This window comes from Tupaia chinensis, unplaced genomic scaffold (assembly GCF_000334495.1).
Source record: "Tupaia chinensis unplaced genomic scaffold, TupChi_1.0 Scaffold000463_1, whole genome shotgun sequence".
Classification (NCBI taxonomy): domain Eukaryota; kingdom Metazoa; phylum Chordata; class Mammalia; order Scandentia; family Tupaiidae; genus Tupaia; species Tupaia belangeri.
The window spans coordinates 1,743,322-1,753,609 of NW_006159972.1; the positions used below are offsets into that span (position 1 = coordinate 1,743,322).

Genomic DNA, 10,288 nt, shown 5'->3' on the forward strand with positions numbered 1-10,288 from the left:
AGCCCATTCCGCTCCTCCCGGCGCACTTCCGGGGAACGAGACGGGGCGTGGCAACGGGGTCGTGCGAGGGACAAACCGCGCTGCGGAGACCGGCTGAGTTAGGGCTTCGCTCTTACTAGCGTTCCTGCTGCTGGAACCGGGAGGCTCCGGGCCGTGCGCGCCCGTGGGAAGCTAGGACGCGGAGGCTAAGGCCGGTTCTCTGGGGGCACTAAAGGCGGAAGGCTGACGGGGTGGGGGCTCTCCCTGTTCCGGCAGGGTTCTGGGCGTTTTGAAATCGCCTGGTATTGTCCCTGCCTTCCCAGCTGCACGATAGGCCTGGTAGGGCCCAGCGCCCCCACCGGCCGACTCTCGTTTGTTAAAAGGATAAATTGGGAGAAGTGCAGCAGGTAGCATATGGTTAAGCTGCTGGACTCCCGATGGTTCTGAGACAGGAGAAAGCTAGCAGTGGAAGTGGGTAAGGGGGCAGGAGCATCTGGTTCCAGGACCTGGTGGCTTGCTTTCTCTCTCCGCCCCACCCCCGTCACATTAAAATTAATTAATTCATTAACGTTAAAGAAAATTCCTCACCCAAAGGTAATATAGGCAAGAGATTAGTGAGGGATGTCTAACTAATAAAGCCACATTTAATATAGGCAATGAGGTGAGTCGGTGAGGCCAGCCACATTTGATAGAGCCAATGAGTTGAAAATAATCAGTGGGCCCAGCCAATGATCAACCCACACGACCTAGGTTAAAAATGATAAATCTGGCAGAATGCAACTGCCGGGATCTCTTGAACCTCTCTCTCTGTCTGTTCAGGCCCACACCTACGTCTCTGGAGTGTATTTTGCTTTTACTTAATAAACTACCTTTTCCTTTCACTATTTGCATGTTTCATTCATTTCTTTGTCAGAAACACCAAGAACCTGGATAACACAGAAGCCATCCTGTGACAGTTCAAATTCCAGACCTTCTTGGACTGGTGGCTTGAAACTCACACCAGGGGCGTGTGTGTGCCCAAAATCCTGAGAAGAGAATGGAGAAGGAATTGCAGCATGGCCATCCCCCTTAGGGGGTGATTTCTCACTTTCTATCTCTCTGTCTCTGTCTCTCCAGTGAAGCCCATACACCCTATAGCAAAAATCTCTCAAAAATGGTAAATAGGGCCAGCTGGCTGGCATGGTGGTTAAGACAGAGGGATCCCACATGGCTGATGGCCCGGTTTGAGTCCTGGGTCAGCCATTTGAAAAATACTCCCAGAAGGGGCCAGCAGATGGAGTAGCAGTTAAATCGTTGGACTCCCACATGACTGACAGCGATTTGAGTCCCAGACCAGATGGCTTGAGGCTTGAAACTCATGTCAGGTACGTGTGCGTGCATGTCCAAGATCCCAGGAGAATGGAGAAGAAAAAATTGTGACCATGGGGAAGGGGGAATGATTTGTCACTTTCCCTCTCACTCTCTATGTCTCTCTCTCTCTCTCTGTCTCTCTCTGGTGAGTGCATGCTCAGTAAGGCAAAAACCTCTAAAAAAGAGAAAGAAAGAAAAGAAAAGAAAGGAAAAAAAAGAAAATGTGCATGGGCCCAAAATCCTAAAAGGAGAAGGGGTTACAACACCTCCAAGGGGCCTGGGCAGATGGGAAGAGGCCATGCTGAAAGGGCCATACTCTCCCCTGGCTGTACCTGGCTCCCACACAACCTGGCTGGCTCAGTCCCATTCTCCGGACAGACATCCCCTCCTTTTACCTGGTGGCTATCCACAGGGTCAGGGGCGAGGGTTGGTTCTCACTTTCCTTCTCTCAGGCATGAGCCCTGTACCGAAAACAGATGAATGACGGTGAACTGGTCCCAGAGGGAGATGGCCCAGGGCAGGGGCATGCTAACATGTTCCTAAGTTGCACAGGGCAGGCTGGAAGGGGAATATACCGCAAAGGCTTTGGTTTTCTACCTGGTGGACCTGAACACAACAGGTGCTCCCTTGGTCCTGGCTGGGTTGATAGTCAAGAGAGAGAGAGAGAGATTTAAAAAAAAAAAAAAGTACAGTCACATGTGTGTTATTCCAAAAGAAGGGCCCTGACTGAATAGGGAGAGATCCTCCGATGGTGAAGGAGGACCCAGGATAATACAGCCTGAAAAGCAAGGAGGAGCTTTCAGGATGAGGGTAGTCACACCTCCCTGCCTTTGATCCAGCAGTTCCCTTCACTCAGAAAGTAGTTTTCTTTACTCTAACTGTGGGGACCCTCACTGAGCACCTCTCAGATGTTAAAAGAAAAATAAACCAGCTTATTTAATAGAGTAGAGTTTTAACAGAGCAAATCTTAACACAATCTAAAACAGGTAGTTTCTTATTTATTTTGGAGTGGGTTTTGTTGTTGTTGTTTTGTTTTGTTTTTTGCTATAGGGTTCATGCGCTCGCCAGGCAGACAGACAGACAGCAAGAAACTGCAGTACCTTCTCCTCCGTTCTCCTCTCGGGATCCTGGACATGCACATACGCGTGCCCAGCATGAGTTTTAAGCCACCGGGTCTGGGACTTGAACCGCAGTCGACTACATGGGAGTCCAGTGACATAGCCATTACACTAACTGCTGGTTCCTAAACCAGGTAGTTGAACCTTGACTTCCAGACAACTCCAACCAGCCTTGTCATCAACTTGGTCTTTTAAATCAGCAGAACTGAAAAGTGTCATACAAAAAACGTAAGTGAGGGAGTGAGGTAGAGAAATCATTGGCTACATTCTGAAGTTTCGTCTGCATTAACATGGTTTAAAAGGTGGGATGTCTGTGACTGACTGAAGCCTAGCTGCTGTGATTGACTGTAACCTAGCAACCAGCTCAGAAAAACAGCCGAACATGTAGGATTTCCACTTACCCATAGGAATCAAGGTGTAGGAGTACAACGGCTGTTTAAGGCCAAAATGGTTTAATTTGACACAGAGAAACCTTCCTGTGTTCCCCAGTTACACCCTATTGCTCCCGCCTCTCAATTCCAGAACAAGGATATAGTGAATGTGGTGACTCCAGGCTTAAGAGGAGGATTCTCGGTGTCATGGAGAGGTGACAGAAGTCATGCAGCCCCTTCCCAGGAGGCCCAAGGGTCCTGGGCAGAGGGGAAGAGGCCATGCTCGCACCTGCTTGTGCCTGGTTCCCACATAACCTGGCTGGCTTGGCCCTGGTTCTCCTGGCAGACTTCCCTGCCTTTTACCTGGTCCAATCCGGGAAGCCCTACCTCCGCCCTGCCCAGTCCAAATTCCCAACCTGGGTGAATCACTGATCAGCAGTTAGACTGTCCCAGTAACCTCTGGGTGAAAAGCAGCCCACCTGCAGCAAAGGAAACACACAAACCACCAGTGGACCATGTGGCTAGACCAGCCCCACCGGTGGCTGAGCGCTATGGCCTGTGGACTCCTGCTGCTGCTTGTCAGGAGCCAGGGTGAGGTTCCAGAGTGGGGCAACAGGGACCCGGGTCGGGTCTGCCAAATTGTGCAAGCAGAACCTGAGACCGTGGGAGGGCAGGCGCCTGGGAGGTAAGTAAGAATTGGAGGGGATGACAGCTCAGGAATTGTGCCCCTGCCACGCCTCCCAACTGCCTGGGTAGGATCCCTGACAGGCAGAGGGAGTCGGGTCTGCCCCGGCCACATACCAGGGGGCGAGCTGAGTGGGAGGGAATCTGAACAGTGAGAGGAGTGCACTGATAGGCGGGGTTAAGAGGGACAGAAGAATTCAGCCTCTCCCTGTTGAGCTTGTAGACCAACTGGCACTGCCTGCGGTAATAACGGATAATCACACCTCCTGCCAAGGTATGATTATTGGCTGTGAGTCTCAGGCCCTTAGCCAGAGGGGCACCCTGGTCTCCTAAGGGGTTGTAGGCAGGGTTACTGGCCCTCAGGGAGTACAGAACCCCCAAGGCGCCATGTTCCTAAAGCTGCTCTCATAGATCACCTGTGTCCCTCTCATGCCATGTGCCAAGCCCTGCCCAGTCATGACTCAGCTCCCAGGGCAAAAGTAAGGGGGCGGGCACTGGGGCAAGTCTGCCGCTCTTGACCTCTGCCTCTACCTGTACAACCAGACTATCCTCCATCCTATCCCTATCTAATCTGACCAGGAAGAGTCCACACTCACCCCTTCCCTATGGCCCAACCCTACAGGGGCTTCCTCCCTTTACCTGAAGTTGATCAGGCTCTGGGAGTCACCCGGACCTTCTAGGCAGGAAGATCTGTCCTGCCTGGCTGATAAGTCCCTTTTAAAATGTCGTTTTGGGGGACCAGCAGATGCCACTGGACTCCCACGATGCAGTACGAGTCCCAGACCCAGCGCCTTGAAACTCATGCCAGGCGCATGTGCACGCATGTCCCAAATCCTGAGAGGACACTAGAGGAGAAGGAATTGCAGCGTGCGCCCCCGCCTGGGGAATGATTTCTCACTTTATAATTTTGGAGGGCTGGATGGTCACATAGCCACAGCAGTGAAGTAAGATGTTCTGCTAGGCTGACCCAGATGGAAATGAGCTGGACTTACCCAGAGACTTCTGAATACCCTGGGCATGTGCCCGTGATCGGGCTGGCTGACGCTGGGGGTGAATTGCTATGACAAGACCCTGTTGGCCATGCTGTTTCTCTGTCTCTTTGCAGTAGAGCCATCCCCTTTGAGGGGGCTTTCTCACTTTCTCTTTGTCTCTCTCCAGTGAGTTCATGCACCCTATAGCAGTTTTTTTTTTTAATTTTAAGTTTTTTAATTTTAAGATTTTTAATTTTAAGTTTATTTCTTCCACAAGAGAAAGAAATAGCACCCCTACAGGATCTTGATACTGTGTTCCACTCCCAAGTCTTCCCATGCATCAGCCTTGAGGAGCTGCACTCACACATGCCCAGCAGGACTTGAACCATGTACATGTGGGACCCACCATACCACCTGACTGGCCCAAGGCATGTTTCTCAAACCACTTGTTCAGTCACGTGAGGTCTGACTCCTTTATTCATAAGGCCATGGGGCAGGCACTGGAGAATGTTTTCTTTGTCATTTTTTTGTCGCCTCAAGGACAAGATCCCTGAGGACAGGAACCTTGTCTGCCCGATTCCCACAGTTTTCCCACTGCCTCACATGACCTGGCACACAGTAGTTGAAAGGACACTTTGGTCCCATCAAAGACATGTCTACCTCAACATCTACACACCCGCCCATGCCCATGAGGGCTCTCACCTGCCTAGGACTGATTGGTGGTGCCAGCCCACTGAGCCTGGGGGGATAGGCTGGGGCTGAGCGCAGTGAAGGCAGTGGAGGTGAGGGGGCAGTGTTGCAGAGAGGAAGTTGGTAAAGCCAGTGTTTATAGATTGGGGTCCCTTGAGCTAAGCTGAGGATAGTAAAGAGGTGGTAAGGTGGCAATACCCACAGTGTGGAGGGCAGCTGATCGGACAGACCCAAACCTAATGTCCATCTCTCTACCCACAGGCCAGGACTCTGCCAGCCCCATCCGGATCACGCTCACAGGGCAGGTGCAGGGAAGCCTCGTCCATGTGAGAGGCACTGATGTTGGGGTCTATGCCTTCCTGGGAATCCCCTTTGCTAAGCCGCCTGTAGGGCCACTGCGGTTTGCACCCCCGGAACCTCCTGAGTCTTGGAGTGGTGTGAGGGATGGGACTTCCTACCCAGCCGCGTAAGTTCTCCTGGGGGAGGGGGCATGCAAGGAGCTCCAGACCCTGTGGTGAGGGTACTCTGAGCTCTGGGCCATGCAAACTTATTTCATCTAAACTCCCACAACCAGTTTTCCCTCTGAGTTTAGTGGCCACCCACCTGCGTTTTTCGATGGGCATGCTGAGGCTTGGAGGGTGGAGTAGTTTTCTCAGGCTCCTATGCAGGGCTTGGCACTCGGAGGGCATTAGCTCCAGGTACTGAAGGGAGGAGGCGAGACGCATGTCTCCACAGATCCTAGGTATGCTATTTGTCCTCTGCCACCAGTGGGAAGTGGCTCTGGGAGAGGTCCAGGTTGGCTCTGTGAGCCTTGGCAAAGTCCCAACCTCAGGTGCAGATCTTGCATATCCCTGGGGAGGGCAGCAGTGTGGCTCTCTGGGATCCCCAACTCTCCGCAGTCACTGTGCCAACCAACAGGGTCAGGTGCCAAGAGACACATGTATGTTCTCACACCTGGAGACTGTGTGGGAGGGATGAGGTTTCCTGACTCGGTCAGGATGAAGGATGTCCCCCTGCCCTTCTCATAAGAAACGAGTCTCTACTCAGTCATTGCCACACGTGCAGGTAGGCTCTTCCCCGGGCCCAGGCCTGAGTGGGTCCAGGTGAATGTGTCAGTGGTGATTTCCCTGCCTCAAGAGAAGTGGTATCCAGGCCCGTCAACAATTGTAAGGCCTTCCTGGAGCTCCAGGCTTCACCCCGGCTTCCCAGAGCCTGTGGCCTATGATTTAATGGGAAGAGTCTTTGGAGAAGGACCATGCAGGAGCTGAGTACTAGTGGGGTGGGGGCAGGGGGGCAAGGAGGGCTGAGAGCAAATCTGGACTCAGAGTCTGGTTTCAGCCACAGCATGGCCCCTGGATTGACTGTTTGCCATGACCACCAGATGTCTCCAGAACATCACGGCAATGAATTCCATGGTTCTGTTCTTACGGAATCTGAGCCTGCCTTCCACCACATCTGAGGACTGCCTCTACCTCAACATCTACACACCCGCCCATGCCCATGAGGGCTCTCACCTGCCTGTGAGTGACATGCCATGGTCAGCTGGGGGTGGGAGGACATTGCTTCTGCAAGATTAGAAAGGAGAAGACCAGCCTGGGCCCCACTGCACAATAGACCCTGTTGGGAAGCCTCTCACTATCAGGTCCAAGAGGTTCTTCTTACCCAGAGTAGGCAGGTGACCTCTGGGTATGGGGCCCTAGCTGCTCCCAGAGGTCAAAGGTTATAACTCTGGGATGGACCCAGGACTTACCCAACCAACTTGTGCCCAGGAGACCCACTCAGGTGCTCCATGGCTACACTTTGACGTCACCAAAGACTCTGACCATGGCCTATCTGTTGAGCTAATGAGAATGGAAGACATTTTTGAGTAATATACACAGGGGATGGCCAAGGAGACTCTTCTGTTTCTACCTCAGAGTGGGATCTGAGAGAAATGGAGCCAGGCTTTGTTGCATGAAGTAGACCCCAAATAAGGGAACACTGATATTCCTCATAGAACTTGGGATCCTTTCCCCATGGCCTTTCCCCACACATGGTGTGAAGGCTCCCCAGAGTTCCATCCATGGGGGTGGGTGGACAGAACCCAAGCAGTGCTTAGTCTGGGGAGCAGTCTGGTGGGGGGGCTTGGGCTGGTGGGAATCACATGGCACTACCTTGATTTCCTCAGGTGATGGTATGGATCCACGGTGGTGGGTTTGTGTTAGGCACGGCTTCCATGTATGACGGGTCTGTGCTGGCAGCCTTCGAGGACGTGGTAGTGGTCACTATTCAGTACCGCCTGGGTGTTCTGGGCTTCTTCAGGTGAGGGGCTGGGCTGGGCAATGTGGGCTTAGTGGGGCCAGGACAGCTGTGATCCCAGCCCCTGCCTTCTCAGCACTGGAGACCAGCATGCAGCTGGCAACTGGGGCTACCTGGACCAAGTGGCTGCTCTACGCTGGGTTCGGCAAAACATCGTTCACTTCGGAGGCAACCCTGACCGAGTCACCATTTTTGGCGAGTCTGCTGGTGGCATAAGCGTGTCCTCCCATGTCGTGTCCCCCATGTCCCGAGGACTCTTTCACGGTGCCATCATGGAGAGTGGTGTAACCCTGTTGCCTGGCCTCATGGTCAACTCGTCCGACATGATCTCCACGGTGAGTCCTTCAACTGTGGCAGCCCAGTCCTGCTGCCTGGCCTCTTACCTCTCGGAGCCACTTTTACTCTGTCTGTTCATGGGGATAGCAAAGACCATTGGGTGCTTGGGGGACTGCCCTCTCTCCAGGATTGCTGAGGCGCTCAAGGATAGGACCGTCTGCCATTGCAGAGGTGGAATACATTCTGTGGCCTGCCAAGCTGCCACCACAGAGGCTCCCATCATGGGCAGAATCATCTCTGCAGGTGGAATGGCCCCTCGGATTGAGACCTCAGAGCCTCAGGGAAAGTAGAACAATTTTGCACCACAGAAATCCGCACATGATGCCCTGCGAGATGTGACGTGCACCTGTCCCCAGCTGGGGCCTTCAGCAAACCCTTCCCTACCACCTGATCCCTTTACAGATGGTGGCCAACCTGTCCGCCTGTGGCCAGGTTGATTCCAAGGCCCTGGTGGACTGCCTGCGGGGCAAGAGTGAAGAGGAGATTCTGGCTATTAACAAGGTGGGGCCAAATGGATGCAGGTGTGGAGGGCATGGGGAGCCCTGGAGTGTGAGGCAGGCAGATGGTGCCCTTCACACTCCCTGGGCAGGTTACCTCATCTCTGTGCTCGGGTGTCCTCCCATCTCTGGATGGGAAACTGAGGCTGAGGCATGCTAAGGCAGGCGGAAGACCTGCTGGCGGGTGCGAGTACCCTGGGAATGAGCAGGGGGAATGGAAGGCCCTCGAAGGGCATCCGAGCATGTCTGGGGCCCCACCTTGCCATGTCCCCTAAGCTCTTCAAGGTCATCCCCAGTGTGGTGGATGGAGCCTTCCTGCCCACACACCCCAAGGAGTTGCTGGCCTCTGCTGACTTTCACCCTGTCCCCAGCATCATTGGTGTCAACAACGATGAGTTTGGCTGGCTTATCCCCAAGGTGAGGCCCAACCCCAGCACCCAAGTTGGGGAGTCTCGGGGCTTCATAGCTCCAGGTCCATGGTATACCAACCCGAAACTCTCCTGCCGCCCAGGAAATGGACAAAGCTCAAGCCCAGATGGAAAAAGACAAAGAGACATTGAAGGCTTTTCTGCAGAACGTATCAACAGCAATGGTAAGCATCCTGGGGTCCTGCCCTGAGCCAGGGGAAACACTCCCCGCCTCCCCCAGATATCTTGACCACGTGGCATCCCCATGAACAAAGGCTGGGGCATGAGCGTATTTGTAGGTGGGTCTCCCAGGGTTTGGCCCTTTCCCCACCCCAGGACTGATCTTGGCTTTGAGGCGGCCACCTCCCTGCCCCAGGAAGCCTGCCTAACATGACTCTTCCTGACCCATGTGGGGTAGCTGCTGCCTCCCGAGTTCACTGACCTGTTGATGAAGGAGTACATAGGGGACAGTGAGGACTCCCAGACCCTCCAAGCTCAGTTCCAGGAGATGATGGCGGACTTCATCTTCGTGATCCCTTCGCTCCAAGTAGCACATTTCCAGCGTGAGTACCTCTGTAGCCGAGGCCTGACTGGCAGGGGTCAGCCTGAGCTGTGGGTCCCAAGTGAGACCAGTCAGTGTCCAAGTCCCTACCCATGTCTATATAGGGGCTCTGAGTGCCAGGCACTCAATAACCCTCATCTCTTGGGACCAGCAGTTGGCGTAATGGCTATGTCGCTGGACTCCCATGTAGTCGACTGCAGTTTTGAGTCCTGGACCCAGTAGCTTAAACTCACGGTGGGTGTGTACACGCGTGCCGAAGATCCTGAAAGGAGAATGGAGGAGAAGGGATTGCGGCATGGCCATCCGCCCTGGGGGGTGATTTCTCACTTTCTGTCTCTCTGTCTCTCTCTGTCTTTCTGGCAAGAGCACGCACCCTACAGCAAAAACCTCTCAAAAAAAAAAAAAAGAAAAGAAAAGAAACAAACAAAACCCCCTTCATCTTAGTAAATCCTCACGCCTTGTCCAAGAGATGGCTATTTCTTCCAGTTTATAGATGAGGATACTGAGGCTAGTGAGCTTCAGGGACTTGCCCAAGACCACACAGCGAGAAGTGCAGGGCCATGCTTTAAGCCAGGCCCTTCCCACTGCCCCAGCTCCAGCCTGGCACTCCCCTCCCCGCTGCCCAGATTCTAGCCAGCTTTGACCTAGGTACCTTGTCACAGTGCGTGATTCAGGAAAGCTCTAGGCAAGGGGCCACGACATCCTGGCCTGTCCACTCCTTCCTAGGTTCCCGTGCCCCTGTTTACTTCTACGAGTTCCAGCATCGGCCCTACTTCTTCAAGGACATCAAGCCGCCCCACGTGAAGGCAGACCACGGTGATGAGATTATCTTTGTCTTTGGATTCTTCTTCAGCAACAACCACAGTGAGTTTTCCTCCTTTCCAGGAGGGGAGATAGGACCCGGTTGGACCCCTGAGGGGTGATTGCCCTCGCTGTACAGAGGAGCAAACTGAGGCCTAGAGAGAAGAGAGGATCTCACAGCTCCAAAGGCTGAGCCGGAATTCAAATCCAGGACTCTTCTTTTT

At 53.5% G+C, this 10,288-nt stretch overlaps 1 protein-coding gene across 1 annotated transcript in view; it reads left to right on the top strand.

Moving 5' to 3' along the window:
• The first annotated feature begins 3,239 nt into the window (after positions 1-3,239).
• The window catches only part of LOC102475270 (cocaine esterase), an 11,670-nt gene continuing 4,621 nt past the window's right edge, over positions 3,240-10,288 (top strand). The window contains exons 1-10 of the mRNA XM_006155577.3: positions 3,240-3,409; positions 5,425-5,629; positions 6,545-6,683; positions 7,331-7,464; positions 7,538-7,796; positions 8,200-8,298; positions 8,571-8,711; positions 8,806-8,886; positions 9,120-9,264; positions 9,990-10,127. Coding sequence (XP_006155639.1) covers positions 3,334-3,409; positions 5,425-5,629; positions 6,545-6,683; positions 7,331-7,464; positions 7,538-7,796; positions 8,200-8,298; positions 8,571-8,711; positions 8,806-8,886; positions 9,120-9,264; positions 9,990-10,127 — 1,417 coding nt within the window. The 5' untranslated portion in view covers positions 3,240-3,333. The remainder of the gene's footprint in view (positions 3,410-5,424; positions 5,630-6,544; positions 6,684-7,330; positions 7,465-7,537; positions 7,797-8,199; positions 8,299-8,570; positions 8,712-8,805; positions 8,887-9,119; positions 9,265-9,989; positions 10,128-10,288) is intronic.